The 21,524-nt window shown below is 53.6% G+C and overlaps 1 protein-coding gene and 1 long non-coding RNA gene across 4 annotated transcripts in view; one reads left to right on the top strand and one right to left on the bottom strand.

Moving 5' to 3' along the window:
* Positions 1–21,524, bottom strand: part of SPTBN2 (spectrin beta, non-erythrocytic 2) — a 35,478-nt gene that overhangs the window by 10,566 nt on the left and 3,388 nt on the right. For 2 of the 3 annotated variants that reach the window (XM_036930273.2, XM_036930281.2), the window contains exons 2-19: positions 18,199–18,377; positions 13,554–13,705; positions 12,942–13,115; positions 12,053–12,144; positions 11,817–11,897; positions 11,464–11,579; positions 9,569–9,681; positions 9,256–9,443; positions 7,924–8,041; positions 7,275–7,433; positions 6,653–6,955; positions 5,501–5,654; positions 4,423–5,293; positions 2,991–3,128; positions 1,904–2,660; positions 1,217–1,419; positions 802–892; positions 445–591 (exon numbers count right to left, since the gene is read on the bottom strand). In XM_036930273.2, coding sequence (XP_036786168.2) covers positions 445–591; positions 802–892; positions 1,217–1,419; positions 1,904–2,660; positions 2,991–3,128; positions 4,423–5,293; positions 5,501–5,654; positions 6,653–6,955; positions 7,275–7,433; positions 7,924–8,041; positions 9,256–9,443; positions 9,569–9,681; positions 11,464–11,579; positions 11,817–11,897; positions 12,053–12,144; positions 12,942–13,115; positions 13,554–13,705; positions 18,199–18,355 — 4,014 coding nt within the window. In that variant the 5' untranslated portion in view covers positions 18,356–18,377. Of the gene's footprint in view, positions 1–444; positions 592–801; positions 893–1,216; positions 1,420–1,903; positions 2,661–2,990; positions 3,129–4,422; positions 5,294–5,500; positions 5,655–6,652; positions 6,956–7,274; positions 7,434–7,923; positions 8,042–9,255; positions 9,444–9,568; positions 9,682–11,463; positions 11,580–11,816; positions 11,898–12,052; positions 12,145–12,941; positions 13,116–13,553; positions 13,706–15,785; positions 16,204–18,198; positions 18,378–21,524 lie in introns of those variants that run through there. The other variant, XM_036930265.2, reaches the window with a different exon arrangement.
* On the top strand, positions 17,343–21,149 carry LOC130684792 (uncharacterized). Its single transcript, XR_008999130.1, has 2 exons — positions 17,343–17,736; positions 20,866–21,149. It is a non-coding gene; the product is annotated as an uncharacterized LOC130684792 (long non-coding RNA).

Here is a 21,524-nt window from a genome sequence, read left to right as displayed (position 1 = left end):
ATTTGTGTACATGTCTCATATCCTGGCTGGTGTCATTCCAAGGGTGGAGCCCACAGTGGAATCCACCTTCATTGCCCCCTTGGTGCCTAATACAACGCTTGGCATATGGGGGCACCAAGTAAATATTTGCTGGAAAAATGGAAAAACTGAATATATCCTGGTCTCCTTTTCTCCCCAGCCATCATGTCCTTGAGGGAAGGAAAATGTCTTTTTATATACCCTGCAGCACCTAGCAGAGTGCTGAGCATGGGTGATGTTGCTCCCTATTAACTTGTATGCTCTCAGAGTTCTGGAGTCACTGTCCCGTAGACCTAAGATGCTGGTGTAACTTTCCACCTTCGAGGTTTCTACCAGAAATCCCATATGCTGAAGGGCAGTGCAGCCAGGACCCTGCCCAGAGGGGGCCGCAGGCTCTCTTCTTGCTGCTCCCACCACACCACTCACCTTGTCCACCTTGTCCAGCCAGTCCTTGTTGGCAGCCAGCTCAGCCATGAACGCCTGGTGCTTCTGCCACTTGGTGTGGAGGTTGCGGGCCTCGTCGTAGGACACATCCCGGGCTGTCAGCATCTTTTCGTCAATCCAGAGTTTCAGCTGGGCCAAGCACGGAGCAGGGACGGAGGACAGAGTACATTTCAGAAGAAGGGAAGAATGATGCACAGGGGACGGGGCGGTGTAGGGGGACAGGAGAAGTGGCGGGCATGGGAAGAGCCCTGGGGTGCTTGCTCAGGGGACACTGCAGTGGACGTATTCTAGGTTCAAAGAGAAGGTTGGAGGGGACGTTGGGGAAATGGAGAGCCTCACCTCATGGCAATCTTGCAAGAAATGCTGCTGCTCTTGGTTGTCCCGAAGTCGGCCCAAAAGCTGCTGCACTGCTTCTTGATTCTTCCCGTGTCTGTAATGACAGGCCCCTGTGAGACCCTTGAACTTGCTGTGAAAGGGGTACGACCTTCTAACTAACCTAGAAGCCTTCAGTCTTCCTGCCACGGGGGACAGTGCCTTCCAGAACTGCCACAGCCCAGAGGCCAGCTCTCCTGCCAGACTTCCCTCCAGTGGACGTGAGGCAGGTTTCCCTCTTCCTCCTCCACCTCTTGCTGGCCCCTCACCCCGCCTGTCAGTCTGCCTGGGCCGCCATCTCTGTCTTCTCAGTGAAGTGGGCCATCCTGTTTCCACTGATTTCCCTCTCAGGCCCCCCATTTGCCCGCTGATCCCACCATACCTCCTCTCAATGGAGTCTGCTTTCTCCTGGATCTTCTCAGCATGGATGTTGCCCTCAGACACCAGCTGGCGCCCAGCCTCCAGCAGCCCGCGGATCCGTTCCCCATTGGCGTCCATGGTGCTCATGAAATCTTCCAGTTTTTTGATGGCAGCATCAGCAGCCTGGAGTGTGCCTGGCATCTCCGTGTGAGATAAAACGTATTCCTGTTGGGAGAGAGACATGGAGCTCACTTCCAGAAGCACTTCTCCACCTCTCAGAAGGGACCTATGAGGGGACACATCTGAGACGTGCCGGCCAACCCGGGAGGGCAGGAGAGGCCGCTGAGCTCTGAAGACGGGGCTGCGCCTGGTTATGTGGGTCTCGGAAAGCTGCAAGGGAGCCGGGCTGGAGGACCCTTAACAGTCCGAATCCTGATCCGTTTTATTTCTAGCTACTCATTCAATTTTTTTAGCAGTTATATAATAAGCCAGGCTTTCTGTTTTTTTTCTGAAAGCAGTTTAGGTAAGTTATATTTACATCTTTTAATTTTTTTTGCTCCCATATTTTTCAAATGTGCTCTCCCTGCCCGTCCTGTTTTCTCAACTCCTCCACCCGCTCCATCTGCCCCCAACATCCGCCTCTGTTCTTCCCATTCCCGGTCCCTCTTTCCCTCTTCTTCCTGTTGGGGCTTCGTCCTCCGGCTCTCACCTGGCTGCTGAGCACGCCCTCGGCCTGGCGAGCGTCCCGCAGGAAGCCCTGGAAGCCGTGGGCCTGGGCCAGCCGGCCTTGCCGGCTCTCCCACATACGGCCCAGCTCCTCCCAGCCGGTTCCCAGGGCTTCGAGTCGCTGCCGCAGGAAGAGGCACTGGGGATCGGCCTGGTCCCGGGTCACCTCCTCACCCAAGGCCCGAAGCCGGCTGTACTCGCTCTGGGCCCTCTCCACCTCTCCCCGTAGGGCTGCATGTTGGGCCAGGAGGGCCTCTGCCTCCGGCAGGGTAGCTGGCCCTTCTTCAGAGGCCACAGCGGTCTGCGTGCGACCTAGCCAAGCCTGGAAGTCATCCAAGCTGCGCAGGAAGTCCTGAAGCCGCCGCGCCTCACCCAGCGACTCCTCTCGTCGTCGCATGGTGGCCCTCAGGTCCTCCCAGCCAGCCTGCACCTCTCCAAGCCGGGCATTGATGGCAGAGGCTTGGGCGGGATGGCCAGCAGCCAGGACGTTTGCCTCTCGGGTCAGCTCACCCACCCGGGCGGCGATGGCCTCCAGGTCGCGCTCGGTGCCAGCCAGCTTACGCTGCAGCGCCAGCACCCCGGCCAGGTCATTGCCCAGGCCCTGGGTGGACTCGATGACCTTGGTCTTTTCTCTCATCCAGGCCTGGGTCTCTGTGCACTCCAAGTGGTAGTTCTGGATGCTCAGGGCTGACGTCAGGGCTGCCTTCTTACCATTGGCCAGGGACCGAAACTGCTGCCACCTGAGGGCAGGAGGAAGGCCTGCTGTGGGAAGTGGCTCAGCCTCCCCACCCTGTGCAGGGACACGGGAGGCTCCTGCCCTTCTTCCCCTTCCCCAGGCACATTCTACCACCTGCTTCTGCTCTTTGGCAGAGGCTGCCCCCTACTCACCCTCCTGACTCCGTGGTTGCCCGCACCCCCTCAGACCACCACCTCTCCCTCCTGTCTCTCCCATCATTCCCCACATCTCCCCCAGTGTATCCCAGACAGCCTTCCTTCCTCATTCCGAGCCTCCACCCCATACCCTACGTGAAGCCCATCAGGGCATCCCTGCCTGCCCTCCCCAGCCCCACCTGTGGTTGAGCTGCTTCTGGGTGTTGACAATGCTGTCCTTGCCCGGGGGGCTGGCCTTCAGCAACTGCTCTGAAATGTCATTCACAGCAGCAATCCGAGCTGCCAGGGCATTCATTTCGGGCTCCAGGGTCTCAAACCTGAGGGGGTGGAAATGACTGCCTGAGCTGGGAGTGAAGGGTGGGAGGCACCACACCAGTCTGCCTCCCTCAGACACCCACGAGCACCTCTCTCCCTCAACATGGGGTTATTCACGGGAGCCTTGGCACCTCTTCACCTACAAGGCTTATAGCATCTGTAGGTCAAGGGGGGAGCCCCCAGCTCCTCCAAGACAAGTAGAAAGACTATCATCTCTAGGTGTTCAAGAAGATGGACACAGTTAAAGGTCAGGAGCAGGTGCACAAGTCAAACCAATCCTTGACACGGGGCCCCTGCTTTGTCAGTGTCAGAACCTCCTATTTTCTCCTGGGACTTATCCCTTAGCTGCCTACTTGGGTCCCATCCTACCAATATGTGTTAAAAAATGAATTGATAAACAAAATATTTGTTAAATGATAAAGGAACATTTCTACATTCTCACAGAACAGAATCTGCAAATGTTTTCTATAAAGGGGCAGAGAGTAAATATTCTAGGTTTTGTGGTCCATACAGTGTGTTTCAAGTATTCAGCACTGCTGTCATAATGCAAAAGCAGCCAGAAGATACGTCAATACATAGCATGGCTCTGTTCCAGTAAAGCTTTATTTATAAAAAAAACAGGCATTGGACTTGGACCAAAGGTTATAGTTTGCTGATCTCTGTCATAGGATAGCTCGAAAATTTTTTTAATAATAAAAATAAAATCTTGCATTACATTTAAAAAAGTACCAGGAAATTTGACTGAGAGATTGAGTAGATGTTATCAAGGAATTGTTAATTTCATTCTGTGTGATAATGGTATTGTGGTTCTATCAGAAAAACGTCCTTTCTAAATTATTTTAAGATTTATTATTCTGTAAATAAAGCCATTTCATGAGAGGTTCATCAGTGGCTCTGCTAGGAGGTCTATCACATAAAAGCCTCAGCTTTTTAAGCATAAATCTGCAATTAGAAAGTAGTTTACTATATTTAAGAATACTTCCTCAGATCTCTTAAAGGATGTATCTTGGAGAATGTAGAAGTGAAACAATAATATTGGGATTTGCTTTTTAAAAGGAAAAATAACCAAATAGAGCAAGATATTGACAATCACTGAATAGAGGTGATGGATATATAGGAATGTGTTGCATGTTTTCTGCTTTCAAGTGTATTAATTTTTCATTAAATAAAAAACAGACAACCATTAAGACTCAAAGTGATGTAGAAAGAGGGGTCAGTTTATAGCAAGACCTGCCACTGCCCACCCTGGCCTCCCGCCTCACACAGCCACTGCAGAGGGAGCCACTGTACACCTACCTTTGCTGCACAACCTCTAGGTCCTCCAGGCGCTCAGGCAGGGCAAGCCCATTGAGCCACTGCTCCTTCTCCTCCACCCACAGTCCGCAGGCCCCAGCCTCACTGAGCATAGTATAGAGTGCCAGGGCTGCCTCCAGGGCCCGTGCCCGCTCGCCCGCCCGGGTCTGCAGCTCTTTGTAGTGCCGCTCCAGGGTGGGCACCCTGCCCTGCACCTCGGGTGTGCGGCTGAGCGTGGCAGGCAGGGCCATGGCTTGTTCCTTCAGGGCATCCAGGGTTGGCCGGTGGCCTCGGATCTCTTCCTCCAGGGCCCGATGCTGCCGGGCCAGGGCCTGTGTGGAGAATTCATCGTGCCCCAGCTCAGGGCTGGACACCAGGCGCAGCGCATCCACCAGCCAGGCCTCCATGTCGTTTGCATCTGCCTGGAACTGGTAGAGGCTGGCAGCCTGGGCGAGCCGCTGGGCACGCTCCTCTGCCAGGGCCTCCAGCCGTTCCCACTGGGCTTGGAGCTCAGCGGCACGGGTGGCAGCCTGGCTGGCCCCAGGGTGGCCCTCGGCAACTAACTGCTGGCCCTGCTCCAGGGTGAGCTTCAGAGGCCCCAGCCGGCCACTCATCTCGCCTCGCAGGGCTGTGTGCTTGTTGAGCAGGCGGAGGACCCCAGTCAGGTCCCGGCCAGTGTCAGCTGAAGCCAGCAGGTGCTGCTGCTCTCGTACCCAGGCCTCGGCCTCACCCACTTCCCAGAGGAAACGCCAGAGACGCCGGGACTCCTCCAGGCGGGCCCGCCGTGCAGCTGCCAAATCGCACAGTGCCTCGTAGCTCTGCTCCAGTGCAGCCACCCGCTCCGACACCAGCTGCGGGTCGCACGGTTTATATTCTGAAAGTCATGATGGAGGGCGGTGAGCTGTAACCCAGCCTCGGCTTTCTGTGACCCATCCCTGGTTATGAACCCTCCCACCCTCTCTGGCTCCGTCACCCACCAGCGCTCATCACCCTTCCATCCCAGTTTCCCAGTGCTGCTGCTCCAGCTCTGATGTGCTCCTCCCCAGCCCCTGCCTTCTTCAGTTCCTTCCCTGAGGTTCACCTTTTCCTGGGTCACAGAAGCGCAGTGCAGAGGCACTGACAGCCCGCACCCGCTCGGCCTGCACAGCAATGTCTGCTTCCACCAGCTCGTGCAGCTGCAGCAGGTCCTCCACCCCGGCCAGGTGCTTGCCCAGGTCCTGAGACTGCAGCCGGCCCTGCCGGACAAGCAGAGCGCCGTGCTGGCCCAGAGCCGCCGGGTTCCTTCCCAGCCAGGCGCCTTCTGCCCCGCCACACACAGTGCTAACTTGCTCCGCTTCCTGGGTCATCTGCACCTCCGGGCCTCTTTGGGCGGTTCCAGGTGCTGCACCCAGGTGAGCACACCTGCTCCCATCTGTCACTCACAAACAGGGACCCCAGTTCTGTCCTGGAACCCCAGCCTCTTCACTCAGCTACCCTCCTGTGGAACAACCTTTTTACTAAGTCTTGCTCCTGGCACTTCTGCTGAGTCCTCTCAGCCCCTGAATTATTACCATGGCTCGGCCCCCAGCCACCCAGCTATCTGGGGTGTCTCACACCCCATCCCACAACAGCCGCCAACTAGTCTACTAGTCTCTTGCTCCCACCCTGGCTGCCCACAGCCCTTCCACATGTAGTTGTCCATGTGACCTTTCTAAAAATGTAAGGCAGAATCATGTCTGTCCTCTTCTGAAAAACTTCTAATCACTTTTAATGCTCCATGTAATGTGGAATAAAATCCAAGCTCCTTGAGCAGGCCCATAAGGTCCTAAGTGAGGGGGGCCCCCACTTCTTACAGTCCCCTGGCCTGCCTTCTGCTGAACACACCCCACTGGTGCAGGCCTAGGGCTGTGCCTGGCTGTCCCTTCTGCCCGTCACACTCTCTTCTGGCTCTCCCTGGGCTGGCTCCCTGTGCTCGCTGTCCTGCAGCTTAAACAGCCTTTTCTCAGAGAGGCCCTCCCAGACCGTTCTCCAGTTTCCTCCTAGGCTTCCCATCCCCCTGATATTTTGTTTACTGATATGCCCATGAGTTTTATCATCTGTTGCCTCCCACCACAAGGCGAGCCCCTGAGGACAAGGACCTGTTTGTTCATCTGATCTGGGGATGGGTCCAGCACTGTCTATACTCTACAAGGTCACCCGGGCAAGTGCAGGATTGTGCGCCTGCCATACCCCCATCCCATCTCTGCCCCTGCACCTTCATCTCCTCCATCCAGTCCATGAGGTAGAGCAGGTCCTGAAACACCTTCTGCAGCTCCAGGTTGAGGAGGAGCCGCTCCCGCCGGGCAGCCACCATCTGCCGCAGGAAATCCCAGAGCCGCGCCACGTTGTGCTGCCGCGCAGCGATGCGCTTGATGTCGTGGTAGCACTCAGCCGCCAGCTCTGCGGCCACAGCGTCCACAGCCTGCACCCGGCCACTGTAGGCCACGATGTCTGTCTCAATGGCTTCGTGCTTCCGCACTGCTGCCTCCACGGCCGCCAGCTCCAGCCCAAAGTTGTCCTGGGGCAGAGGGCAGGGAGAGGAGGCTTGTTTGCTCAGGGACCCCATCTCTGCTTGCCCCTGCTGCCCTCCAGAGCACTTCTGCTGCAAGATCCAGCTCCATGGGGTGGCTCTAAGCCCCCTCTCCATGCCATCCCCCACTGCCTCACTGACACTTCTTCCTGGTCAAGCCTGTGGCCCCTGGTTTCCGGGTTTCTTGGTCTTATCTGCAAAATGGAGTTCTCATTTCATGAGCTCCCCATATTGCAGACCCCTTACCCATCACTCTCTTGCTTTCTCCTCACCAGCCTGGACAGGCCAAGAGTCCCCCATGCCCTACCTGGGACACGAGGCGCTGGTTCTCGCTAAGCCACGTCTCACGCATGGCAGCCTTGCGGTCGAAGCGGGCGGCCAGTTGCTCCAGCTTCTCCTGGCGGATCAACTCCGTGCGCAGGGCCAGCTCACGCTCATGCTCCGCTTTCTCCAGACGTTCCCAGGCCTGCAAGGAGGGGATGGGATCAGTGCTGAAGGGCCAGGGCTCAGGAAGTAAGGGTGGGAGGGGTCCCCAGGGCATGGTGAGTCCCGGGCAATCTTGGTCAGTGGATCTGTGGAGTGTGGTTGAAGCCAGCTGTGCATGGCAGCATGAGACGTGGGCAGCGTAAGTACTTTGGAGCTGTAGGAAAACCGCATCTGCTTGTGGCTGGATGGAGGGGACTGGAGAATAGGGGAAGCCACTGGATTTGTTTGTGGTGGTAGGACTGGGGATGAATCCTATTACTTCTATTAATCTTTTATTGTCTGTAAAAAAATAAAAGTAGGGAGATTGGGTTGGGACATGAGGAACCAGAGAGGGACTAGGTTGTAGTCTACTCTGAACTCCTGTGGAGAGGCAGACGGAGGAGAGGGGAGTGTGAGTCCCGCCCACACCAATGGTCGTGGGCAGACAGGAGGAGTGTGATGTGTAGCAGACAGGAAGGGAGGCTGGGGACCTTGTTGATGTCAGAGATGAGCCGGCCCTCGCGGGGCGTGTAGACCTTCTGGTTGTTGGCCCGCAGCTTGCTCTGGATGGTGAAGAGCAGAACTTCCAAGTTCCCTTTCTCGGTGAACCTGAGGCAGGAGGCCAGGTCAGGGCAAAGTCAAAGGCCACTAGGAGCACAGGGACTTTTTACGTTTCCAAATGAAATGTTCTGTGTTGCTTTTCTCCTTGTAAAAGCAATACATACTCTTTGGGTAAAGCCAGAAAATAAGGTCAGACCCAAAAGTGTAATTTTAAAACAAGTGAAAACCACATAGAAATGACCACTGTTACCCCCTGGCAGGCACATACGTCATCTCTGTTTTACACAGATGGGATCATTGTAACCACAGCCAACGTTGGTCAAAGATTTGCTTGCCTCCTGCCAGGCCCAATTCTCCGGGCTTTCCATGAACTCTCTCATTGAGTTCTCACTGTCATTGACATTGTCTTATTACCCCCATTTTCCAAATGAGAAAACTGAGGCTCAGAGGTGTTCAACACTCACAACTGCTAGGGGGCAGAGCCAGGATTTGAACTCAGGTACTTTGAACCTGGATGTTTAGCCCTTTGCTCTCTACTGTCCACAACTGTTTGAAAACTGTTTCTTCACTTATTTTTCATGAACATCTTTTCATGTTCATAAGCACATGTTTTCAATGTTACTTTCAGTGGCTGTCCCATGAATTACTTTTCTTCTACAAAGGTCATCCCAGTAAACATCCTTGAAATTACATCTTTGTTCAATGCCCAGAAGAGGACTTCCTGGATGAAGGGGCACACCTCAAATCATTCCCTGGGAGGTCTAATAGGTCAGGTGTTTTCTGGATTAGTTTTGGAGCTGAAACATATTAATTGCAAAAGAGCTCAGTAACAGAAAAACATGGAAGTTTTAGTATGTATTGTATTGAATTGCCTAACAGCAATTCCACATTTGAAAACAGTTAATTGTTAAAATATATACACGGTAACAACCTTTGCAATGTGCAAGTTATGACCTGCCTGTCAGGTCCAATCCCACCTGTCCCTAAGCTGGCCTAGGGTTGCTGTGACACTGTGACCAGCAATCTTATTTGCCACTCTACATGCCATTGCAATCATTTCCACAGCATGATTTTTTTTTAAATGGGTAATCATTTAAAAATGTTTACTTTGGAATGGCTTCTGGCACTTTGAGTTGGGGGAAATGAGCTTCAACTGCATTTATGCACTGCTGAATTTCCCTCCCAAAAGGCTGCCCTAATTTAGGGTTCTCTTGGGGGCACAGCGCTGGGTGGGTGGGCAGGGTGCGGCCTGGGGCACCTACTTGGGTGGCTTTTCCACTGTGCGGTAGGAATTGAAGGACTGCAGCTGGTTCTGGACCCCATTCAGGGAGTTGGCCAGCTGCCGGTCATTGAGGGTCACAATCGTCTGCTCGATCCACTGTAGCAGCTCGGAGGCCAGGGACTCGTACTTCTCCACCAGGCGCTCTGCTTCCATGGCGTGGTCCAGCACCTGCAAGACAGTGACAGGGCACCTGCCCGTGGGGTCCCGGCCCAGTCCTGCAGCTCCACCTCAGCCTGCTTTAGGGGAGGACGACCCCAGGCTGACCTTCTGCCTGAAGCCTGTGTGGGGTGTACCTTGCCAATTCTTTTGCCCTCCACAGCCAAAGCCTTCATCCTGGAGAAGTAGTGGTAGTAAGTAGCCACATAGGTGATGATTGATTTCTCGTCTGGTTGGTCCACATTCACATCTGAGAAGACATACCACTCAGGTCAGGCAGAGATTAGAAACCTGCTGCCCTGAAGTACACCTGCTGCCTGGACACTTACCTCAACCCCAGGCCCTCCCAGCCCTGACACCTTTCTAGCTCCCTTCATAGCAAAATGACAAACCATTTGGACCACAAGGGCCTGAAAAAGCTAGGCTTTTTCCCCCCATCCTAGAAACTAGCAGAGTACAAACCCCAGAAGCACAAGGAGGCTTCTACCCTGTGTTTCCAATGGAGGCCAAAATGAGCTGTTTGGGGAAAGAAAGGCAAGAAAAAAACCACATTCCCACCTGGGGATAGATCATGGACTTATGGGCTGGGAAGACGTCTGAGAAGTCGGTAGACTCAGGGTCAGTAAGATGGATGGGACAGACTGAGAATCCTGAACCCAGGATGTTCAGAGGGCTGGGCCTGGGGAGCCCCAGCAGCAGGGACAGAGGCCGGTTCTCAGGGCCATCTCAGGACATGGTCACAGCTGTGTCTGACCTCGATCCCAAAGTTCAGCTGTGGGCCCAAGGACGCGAGTGCCCTTCGGGTGAATCAGCTTCCACCACCAGGACCAAGGCTGACTATGAGCTGAAATCCTTAGGTTCCCTTAGGCCAGGTTCCAAGCCACCTAAAAAGAAGCTATGGGACTGGAAGCCTCTTAACCACCACTGAAAACCCACAGGCAGGCAGGAGCCGCTGAAATCACCTCTGAAAGTCATAGCCTACTTAGCTTTACTTAAATGCTCTTTATCATAGCGGTGCTTCTCAAATGCTCTCCCAGGCCTACTTCTGTCACGAGGTAGCTGATTTTTGTCATCCTCAACTAAAACGGCACAGAGGTGGGGCTACAGGTGGGATGGAAAACAGGTAGAAAATAACCAAACCCATATCTGCCCAGCGAGCTTGAGGCGGCTCCCACAGGGAGGCCATCTGGCTCTTTTCTCCTCCCCTTTCCTGGCTACACTAAGACTGCTCTCTGCTCTGCCAGAGAGATGGTGGAGGAGGAGACAGGCTCTGGAGCCAGGCTGCCTGAATTTGCATCTCATCTCCACCAGCTGTGTGACCTTGGGCAGGTCATTTAACCCTATTATGGGGCCTGTCTTCTCTTGCATAAACTGAGGATAATATGGCACCAATTTCACAGGGCGTTATGAAGATTAAATTAGTTAAAGTACGTCAAGTGCAGTGCCAGGTGCAAAGTCAGAGCCCAGCAGCATTACCAGTCTCATTGGCATTAAGATCGGAACCACAGGGGCCAATGAGCAGGGTCAGGGGCCACAGGGCCAGTGCTTGGTGAGACCTCAAGGCCATGTAGCTTGGTTGAGAACCCTGGAATTTTAGAATAAGAGGGGCCCTTAGAGACCATGTAGACCAATGTTCTCATTTTAGAGATGAAGACCCTGAGCCACAGAGAGGCCAAGTGGCTGGCTCTAAGTCTCACAGCTGCTCCATGCGTGGGGCTGGGACAGAGCCTTATCCCAAGGCTTGCTCACCATAAGGCTGCCTTTCTTCCTATAGATTTCATTTTTTTAAATTGAGATATAATTTTCACACCATAAAACTCACCCTTTTAAAGTATACAATTCAGTGGATTTTAGTATATTAATAGGGTTATACAGTCATCACTATCTAATTCCAGAACATTCTCATCACCCCCAAAGGGAACCCTGTCTCCACTGGCAGTCACTCCCCGTTCTCCCCATCCTCAGCCCCCGCACCCCCTCATCCACCCTCTGCCCCTGTCTCACAGCATCTTTTTACAGAGCCCCACCCCACCTTCAGGATCCAGCAGCTTCGTAAGTCCCAGTTCCTTCTCAGCCAGATTGAAGACATTCTGCAGATTGTAGTGTGCATTACACTTCTTCAGGGACTCAAAATCCAGTAGGTCTGGCCTGCGTGGGGAGGGAATGTGGAATATCACAAGCATATGAGATCCTAAAGAGGAAAAGTGAAGCTACCTTGTCTAATCTCTAAGTCACTGACTCCATTTTGTCCAGAACCAGGCACGCGGAGCCCACACCCAGTGCTCCCGCTCCTGCACTTCCCACGCAGCCCTCTGTGCAGTGTGGTGCCCCCATGCCCTGGCTTTTCTCCAGATGTTCATGCCTCGTAACTGCTCGCCTTCTCACCGGTGCTTATGCACAATGGCATTGAACGCCAGCCCATCTCTCCAGCTGGTGGTGAAGTTGTGTACGTTGACATTGGGATATCTGTAAATGGGCCGGGAAGAATACTGAGTAGGGCCAAGCCCAGGTCTGCGACTCAGGACGGATCCCCAACTTGTGGTTCCTGGAGCCCATCCCGCCTTTACCGCACAGCCTCGGTGCGCCCACCTGCCGAGGCCACGCCCCCTGGGCAGCCTCACCCTGCCGTCTTCATTTGGCACCACAGCAGCAGGGCGTCTTTGGCAGACTTCTTCTCCTTGTTGTCTTCTGTCTCCACACTGATGTCTTGGATCTGAGAACAAAGGAGGGAAAGCCCTCACTCACGGCACAGAGGCTCCTGGAGTTACTGGAGATACTCAGAAATACCTAGCAGGAAGCTTCAGACACCTAGAATTGGGATGTAGAGATCTGGGACCTTTCCTCCTGGGCTAGTGACCCCAGAACACCAGGTCAAAGGGATCTGAGGCCATCGAATGGGGCGGGAAGCCAGAAGAATGCAAGCGCCTCAACCTGAAGGATGATGCTGGCTCCTCCAGGGGGCTGTGGGGGGACGAGGGCTGGGTTTCACAGCTGGAGCTCACAGCTCTGCTGAGGCTAAAGCAGCAGAGGAGCCTACACCAGGTGACGCACAACCCGGAGAGCTGTGATGGTGTTAGGCCAGCTGGGCTGGCTATGCCCAGAGCGAGAGGGAGTAGGTGACTGTTCTTTAGAGGGAGGCAAGCAGAGTCTGAGGTGCAGAAGTGGGCCAATGACCTGGTGCAGTTCTGAACTCTTGGTGCTTAAGGACCAGCATGTAAAATGTCCAGTCCCTTGTGGACCAACATGTGGTCCTACTGCATGTGACCAGAACACAGACCAGGCCACAGGGAACTCTCCACAGAAGTTTGACAATACCTCCACTGTTGCCTACCCATTTGAGGCAGACTCCCTGATCTGGGGCCTGCATATCACAGCAACCGCAAATTGTTACACAAGGTTCTTGACCCTCCATGTCTGGACTGACCACACTGTGGACTGACAGTGACCATCTGCAGGGCAGCAATGGTGCACAAGGCACCTGAGTGACCCTAGGGGTTGGGGTTGGGGTACCTGGAATCGAAGGATGATTGTCCAGACCAGCCCAAGGGTCAGGCGGTGGTTTCCATCCACAATGTCATGGGAGCCCATGTTTTCCAAGTGCACTTTTTGCTCCTTCAGAAACTGCAGCGCCTTGTCCACATTCTCCAGGCAGTGGATCCGCATGCGGCCCTTTGTGGGCTTTGGCTGTTGAGGGATAGGAGACAGAACCGCATGGGACTGAGGGCCTCCTCTGCCTTCCCTCCTATCCTTTCCAGGGCCCTGCTTTGCAAACCTTCCCCATGGCCTCCTCAGGAACAGTTCTAAGGCTGAGCCAGAGTTCATGGAGCCAAAGCCAAGGTTGCAGATAAGGCTTGGGGCAGATTAAGATTCCTAAGGGAATTAATTGCACCCAGAGTGGGTGAGAAAAGAAATGTTTTCAGTGGGGCCACTGTTCCTATCTCCATGAAGCAATACTCCTATTTAATCCATGTAGCAAAGCCTCTCAGAACAAAACCATCCTCTGAGTAGAGGGCAACCCCTGCTTCCCACTCTGTGCTGCCACTCTTTTAAAGGCAACTCTCGCAGCTGGTCCCCTTAACTGCTGTTCTCAGGGCCCCTCCTCCCTCCGTGACCACAGCTCACCAGTATCTCTCCTGACAGCACCTCAAGGAGCCTCAGGAGGTTCCGCCCGTCCCGGAGGTCACTGTACAGGTCTCCCACCCGGCACGTCACCCGGGCCAGGTGCGAATTCACCCACTTGGTGAAGGTTTTCTTCTGCACGGCTTCTCGCTCATCTGTGATGGCAACCTGGGGTCATTTCTGTCCTTCAAGTACAGTGCACCTGCTTCTAAACAACAACTGGCAGGGCTGGGGGTTAGGAGGTGCCTGAGAGGCCAGAGGTGAGGTCTGGGGAAAAGGGGAATGAAAATGGCCGAGAGGAAAACCGGTAACTCATACAGAGGGAAATAAAGAAATTGGAATGAGCTCATAAACAAGGGAAAGAACAAAAACAAGAGAGAGAAAACAGGCATTGAGAAGAAGGATGAAATAAATTAGAAGCTGTGGGACATGCAGGAAGGGGCTGGGATCAGGGCTCTGTCATGTAACGGTGATGACACACTCTTACTTCATCCATCAGAGGCTCACTTTCCTCATCAGTATAATGGGCATGTTACTTTCTACTTCAACAGGTCATTGTGTTGATTAAATGAGACAATATTTACAAGCAGCCTGGCATGAATGGGCTCCTTGATGAGTTACAGTCATATAGGCATGATCTAACCCACAGGGAAGACCAAGAGTTGCTCTGGACCAGCAGGAGGTATGGTTGTTCTCTTTAGGGGCCGGCAGAGGCAAGGGTGTGGACCTAAATTACAGCAGTGGCTCTTCCAAGTGGCCATTAGTAGGATATGACGTTATAGAGGCTGTGGGCCTCCTGAGTCATCTTGCTCTCCTGAGATAATTTAAAGGAAAGACGGGCTCCTCTCCTGCAATGGGTCCATTCAATTGACTGCATGGTGACCCAGGCCGAGGACACTGACATTCCAATGTTAAGAAGGAAAATGAGATCTTAAGAAGTTGGGAACAGGAAAAACAGTGAACTCAAGAAAGACAGGGAAAGAAAAAACCAGGCAGGATTAGGTGCCAATCTAAAAAAAGTGAGGAAATGCCCTGCTGCTTGGTCCACAGGGAGAGCTTGAGGGGATGCTGTTGGGGCCCACAGAACAATGGACATGCAAAATGCTATAAACGACAAAGTGATGCCAGAGGCTGGGGCCATCAGGAGCTGCTCCAGTCGGAGGATTTCTGCCAGTTCTCTCCAGAGGAGCGCAGGACAAGGATTCACCCCAAGTGGCCAGGGTCTGAAGAGCCACGCAGAAACCGAAAAGACTCATCCCTTAATCTTACATTCCTACGACCTCACCCACAGACCAGAGCGACACACCCATGTCTATTCCTGTCTTTCTTACCTCCAACCCCTGTACCTGGGCCAACCTCGGGGTTCTAACAACTGCATGGGGTGGCCCGATGCTCCCTGGGCCTCCTTTCAGGGTCTGCAGGCCCTGCCCAAGCCTGGGATTGCCTGGATCACCGGCCACTACTGGGTCCATGGCAACTGCCCTGATGCCAGGCACACTGGGGTGGAGCTGTCTTGGCACACAGGCAGAATAAGAGGGGAAGACACACAAACAGCAGCAGCTAGGAGAAAACTGTACAAAGCCAAGCACCAGAGACAAAGCGTAAGTGTACAAGGTACCCACAGCAATCACAGACACACACACACACACACACACACACACTGCCTAACAGTGGCTCCCAGAAATACACTGCCAGGTTGGTGCCAGGAAGAAATGCACGCCTGCCCAGACATACACCTGAGCCTGTCTGTACCACCTCCCTTGGACAGACTCGCTGGTTTCCAGACACCCTGCCTCTTCACACACATTTCCACACCCACTCAGAAACCCAAGGCAACAGGAACAAGCCCCAGGTCCCTCAGCCTCCCAGCTCAGCCCCTCTGCTTCCCCAGCTGTCTGAGCAGGCACTTCATCCCCAAACAGATGAAAGTGAGCCACCCCAGTGGGACGACACTGACGGTCCCCCGGGGTGCTGACACAGACACTGCCTCTCTCCCCCTCGCCCGCCAACTGCCTCCACGCTCATGGCATCGTGGTGACACACATGGTCTCATCTAGAGGGTCCAGACCATGCCCAACTCTGTCAGCATCCATGTATTTTCTGGCCACTTGTAATTATTTCCCTGTCACATTGTCTCCAACACAGCGTCTGAGTCACAGAAAAGGTTCTGCCCTGTGTTCTTTGCTCTGGTTCCCCTCGCTCGCCCCCAGGCCCCCTCTGCCCGCGGGAGCTCACCTTGCAGCTGTTTGAAGCGTCCTTCCAGCACGCTGGCGTACTGAGCAGGGTTGATGAAGGCAGCGGGAGAGAGCAGGAAGCCCCCGGGGTTCTGAGACCCTTCCACAGCCTCATAATAAAATTCGCTAGCCCCGTTCAGGCCGTGCCCCTGCACCCTGCTCACTGCATTCCCATTCATGGTCCCAGCTGCCTCTCACGCGGCCCAGGGCCCAGAGACCATGCTCTGCCTGCACCGGGGTGGGCACCAAGGGTCTGCTCCCCCTGGAGCCTGGGATCCCAAGAGGCTGGGGTCCTGGGTGGGGAGCAGGTTCAAAGATGGTGGAAGTTTTGAGGAGTGGAGAAAGGGAGTTACGGGATGTCTGAGCTCCTGTCTCTGGGACAAGTCAGCAGAGCACACCTGGCTGTGGTGAGAAGACAGACGCAGCTCCCGACAAACAGGTTGGACGGTGACGGGGGAGGGGTGGGAGGCGGAGCTGTGCCAGCTGGGGCAGGGCCAGGCCCTACAGGGCAGAGGAGGGGACTGCCAGCGCCTCAGAGTCCTGCCCATCAGCTGAGCTGCCTAAGCTGCTGTCATGGGAAGACCCATGACAGAGGCCACCCCCTAAAAAAGCAAACTCCTGCTTCCTGAAGGCTTGCAGGTGTGACAAGGACGGCCTCTCTCTGGGTGACCCCAGGAAGTCCCCCTGCAGGACACGGGCTTTGATCCCCAGTTCAGAGAGCAGAGAAAAAGAAATCCTTCAAGAGGCGAAACCAGTAGGTGCCAGGCACTGTGCTGGGGGTTTGCTTAGGCTCCCTTATGGTGAAACAGGCCTTCCCATCCGCCACTGGTTTTGGCTCCTTCCTTGCCACTGGCCCCACTAGGCCCCCCTCAGCTAGGCCACCCCAGACCCCAGTCCACACCACCCCAGGCACATCTACCAGACTCCCTTCCTACCCCTCTCTGGGCTCCAGCTCTTGTCACTTACAGCCTACTCTGGCCTCTTTCCCACCTTCATTCATTCAGTATTTATTTGGCCCCTGCTGATTCAAGGCATAGTGCTAAACAAAACCTGTACAGAGATGCCACTTCAGAAGAGCCCAGTTTCACAGTGGGGAAATGACAGCAGGGCGTGGCACATGTCACGTGTGCACACAGACATCATGACAGCTCTAGAGGCTATGCACACACCAAATCAGGGTACCAGGGAACTTTCCCCCAAAGAGATGACATGTCCATGACCCAGGCCTTCTGTCTTATCTCATCTTTAGAAACACTGCTATTTCAAAAATCAGCCTGAACACCCATCCAAAAGGACAGGGAGGCCCAGGAGAAGATGACAAAGGATCCCCAGAGCTATGGCCACCCCACGGAGGTCCTCGGACTGGCGCTAGGCTGGCTGAAAAAAATTACTTGGAGAGCTTTTGAAAAACCCTTATTTCTGGACCATATGTCCAGGGATTCTAATTCAATGTGTCCAGGAAAGGGCCTGGGAACCTGTATTTGTAAAAATGTTCCTGGGTGATCCTCTAGAAAGCGTGGCCACATCTGGGAACCACCAGTGAACCACCAGTTCAGAGTCTCCCTTTTTCGAGGAGGCCACCCACCCTCGCTGGGAGCACTGCCTGTCCTCTTCCAGTGCACTGGGCCGGGAGGCCAGCAGGTCAGTGGAAAAAACAAGGGTGGGATGGAGCAGGGAAGCAAGACAGGGTGGGTGGCCTTGGGTGTGTGGGTGACTCAGTCCCACGCCAGCCGCTGCTGGTGTCAGGTGGCAGCCGCACTCTTGTTGCCATGGCAACTCCTTCCCGGAACGCAGGGAGGCCCGTCCAACGGGTTTGTTTGTGTTCAGAGGAGCTGAAGGGGAGAGCCCAGGCCGTAGGGGAGGGCAGAGGCCGGCAGGCGGAGTGCAAACCAGGGAGTACTGGTGGCTGCGGGAACCAGTGGAAGGCGGAGGGAACCTGCTTCAGGGAACAGGTAGATGAAATAATGGAAGGAACAGGCGGCAGGGGCAGGAACAGGTGGGGAAGGAGGGGAGAGGAATGCACCGGGAAGGAGAACAGGTGTGAGACACCACAGTGGAAATCAGAAAGACACAGGGGGATGAAAGGAAAAGGGGGTGGAAACAGAATAGCAAGACTAAAAGTGCAAAAGTGTTAAGGAACATGGCTCAGGACAGAGGCCAGGAAGTCAGCTGAGCACAGAGGGGAACACTGCTGAGGGGCTAGCAGTCCCTCTGTGCTTGGGGCTTCACACAAGCTCTGGACTGTATGAAGTTTATTCTTGGGGCTGCAGTTGGGGTGAGATGGATTTCCCACTCTCGTGCAGCAGCTTAGGAAGAAAGTTGGTCAAACTTCCCCATGAAGTTAAAGGTCTCTTCATGACAAGCCTCCCTCCCCAGCCTCCTGGGCATCTCCCCTGGCCCTCCCCTGACCTCACCTGCCAGAGCCTTAATGCGAGACCTCTCAAAGAGGCGGGCTGAGCTGCTGTCATTGTCCCAGTCTGAGTCAGGCAGGTCCCAGCGGTTGTTGATGTCACTGTACTGGCCCTGGATCTCCAAGCTGTCAAAGTCTGTGGGTGACAGGGTGCTGCTCATGGTGATGGGTGGCCTCCTGCTCCTGCAAGGGGGGACATGGCTGGTGAGGGCCATCGCAGAGCCCTGAGCCCCTACTCACATCATCTCTCTCTCCTCCTGCCTGAGATCTGCTCTATTCTCCTAAGAGCCGAAGGTTGTGGTTGGGTTTTTTTGCCAATGGAAATCAGCCCCCAGTGGGAGAGGGAAAGACAAGGCGGGCAAGCAGAGGGACAAGTGCACTGCAGGTGCACAAGGAGCGAGGCCGAGAGGCAGCAGGGTCTCAGAGCACTGCAGTGAAGGGCTTGTGAGCTCGGGCCAGAGAGGGGCGGTGGGCAAAGCCAGGGGGCTGAAGGTGGCCATGGCCATCAGCGTGGCTCAGGCCAGCAGGGTGTGAACGAGGGTAACACAGGACGCAGGCAAGGGAACCCTTGGACAATAATGAGTGTAACCTGGGTAGACCATTCCCAGGTTCCCCAAACAGTTTTGAGTCCCTACTCCAAACAAGACGGCTTATTCCCTGTAGGCTATTTGAGATGAAAAGAACCGGATTTTGCTCTCAAGCTAAGATGCAGCTATGCTACACCAGGAAACCTGTGATGCACTATTAGGCAAGTATAGATTAAGTGCCCAGAAGTTCAAAGGAGGACACAGTATGGTCCTCTCCCCTTTCTTTCCTTTGGTTTGCTACAAGGAATACTTAATAGGTGCTCGGTACGTATCAGCTGTGATATGTGTCCCTGCCATTTACAGGCACCATCTCATCCCAATCCCTATGGAGCAAGAGCCCATTACCATCCCCATTTCATAAATGAGGAAGTTGCCCCATGGAAATTAAGTCACGGTTCAAGGTCATATGCCCAGACGGAGCTTGGGTTTTGAAGCGAGTTTCTTTCTGACTTTTGGGGACAAGCTCTTAATCACATTTACATGCCCCTTGAACTTCCTGGAGCCCTTCAGAGCTCCCCAGGAGAGATCAGTTCCTATTACTTTTAAGGCCCAGGGCAGAGGAAATTAGGGCCATGTATGCTTGCCAGCACTACTCATGACTCTATGTTACACACACACACACACTCTGTCCTTCTCAAAACTAACAAATGAGCTTCAGGTTAGCTATTAGGGATTTAAAAATTTTTTTCTAGTGTCCAAATTCAGCCTTCAGCAGCCATTCAAGGCAATGGAGGGGACTGGGCCTGTAAGTTTATCAGAACTCCAAAATGCCACATTTCTAATTTTCCTAATACCTCTCAAATACAAAGACATTTTATTCCATAGCACTACTTCCTAGGGTTGAGGCTAGGATCTTGGCAGTCTCTGGTTCTGGAAAGGAGGTACGGAGAGGGGAAGGGAGAAGGGATGGGTGGTGCCACGTGGGTGGGTAGGGAGGTTATGTTCCCGTGGGCACACAAAGGCAGAACTTCGCCTCTGTCATTAACTGGTTCCATGGAGCTGAGCCTGACCCACGTGAAGGCCAGGATTGTCTGCCCCTCCCTTTTCACCCAAAGAGAAAGCACACAAGGATTTCCCTGGGAGGGGTACTGAGGAGGTACGAGGGAACTAAGGTCTAAGATTCCTACATTTGGGTTTTGCATTCCACATAACAGGAAATAGAGTTTAATTTCCACTAGGCCTAGGACTCCTTTCTCTCTTAAAACCCATCATTTGCCCCTAACTCCCCCCACCAGATTCTTTGATTTGCTCTGTAAATATTTATAGAAAAATAAATTATAGGGTAGAGCTGAGTCACCCTGAGCAAAGAGCGTTGTGGGCAAGGTGTGACCTGAGCTAGAGTCATCTAATATTCTCAGCCACTGGACAAGGAAACAGCCCCAGGTCCAATTCTAATTCCATTTCTCCCAGCCCTTTGGGTTAGGGCTTCCTCTCCAGCAACCACGCACACACTTAGCTCTAGGATGGCCATTTCCAGTACACACACTCTCCCTGTATAGGCCACCCCACAAAAACTCCTATACATAATGCACCCCAACATTCTGTTTCTTTTTATCAGGAATCACAAACCTATTAAAGCTAGCCCCCTGAATGTGGCCAATAAGCTATTTAAGATTAACCGACTTGGGATTCCTTTAGATGGCCTGCACTTTCATTTCTCTGCAGGCCCCACCATTCCCTTTTGTCTCCCTCCCAGCTACATTACATATCTTTGTTAACTGCCAGGGGCCTGAAGGCCTCTCAGGTTTCCAAACCCTTTATATCTTTCTATGCCGTAAGAGTAAACACTTAAAGGAAGACTCAGTTTTCAAACTACTGTATGCCTGCTGTACAAAATATAAATGGGTACTGCTTTGGCTTCCTTTTGGTGATCCAACTTGGTCCATCCAAGGGATCCTACTGCGGCCCAGGCATGGGATCCAGACCTTTCAGCAAGACCGGTTGCTAGAGCCTCTCTGTGGAATCCTACAATGTGGGAGAGAGAGTATGGAATTGGAAATAAAGCTTCTCCCACAGAAAAATTCAACCACTTCAATGCTCCTTTGGCTAAATCACATTTTGACATCCACACTTTGTGTCCTGAGTTTCCAGAGATACCATGGTATACATGAGGAACCAAGATGGCACTGGCGTCCTTGGATCACAGACCCGCACAGGGCCACCGTGGGACTCCGTGGAGTTTGCTGCCCTTGGTCTGCCTGCAAGCAGTGCTCTCTGGTGTGGCTCAGCATGGTGGTTCTGAGGGCCTGAGTTTTGGTTTTCAAGCATTTGGGTTCTACAGTTCCCTGGCCTATATGCCACGTTCTCTGTGTTTCCTGCTGCTATGTCCAGATTCCTATAGCTTTCTATTGGAGTTTCTTTCCATAGATCCCTCTCTGGTTTCTTTTCAGTGAGTATACCACACCTCACCTATGATCTGAGTCTCCTTGCTAACATTTCCTTAGTTTGCCTGCCCCCAAACCCACGAGCCCCTGTCTCTCTCCACGCTGGAGAATCATCAAACTCATTCTCCTCCATGGATTCCTGAACTCTAGCAATAGGGCGGTATAGCAGCTAATCCAGATTACAATTGCCCCAGCACTTTATTCACGGCCACTGACCTCAAGACCAGGTCCAAGTGGCTTACATCGTTCATGCTAGAATAAAGCCAATTCCCGCCAGCTGTAAGCCTGAGGTCCTGCTAGATTCTACGCCCAAGTGCTGCTCACCGCGCCTATCCTCCAGGGCAGCACTTCCCCTTTCT

The sequence above is a fragment of the Manis pentadactyla genome, chromosome 9, assembly GCF_030020395.1.
Source record: "Manis pentadactyla isolate mManPen7 chromosome 9, mManPen7.hap1, whole genome shotgun sequence".
Classification (NCBI taxonomy): domain Eukaryota; kingdom Metazoa; phylum Chordata; class Mammalia; order Pholidota; family Manidae; genus Manis; species Manis pentadactyla.
The sequence above is the reverse complement of the archived record's forward strand: the minus strand, read 5'-3'. Positions and strand labels throughout refer to the sequence as shown.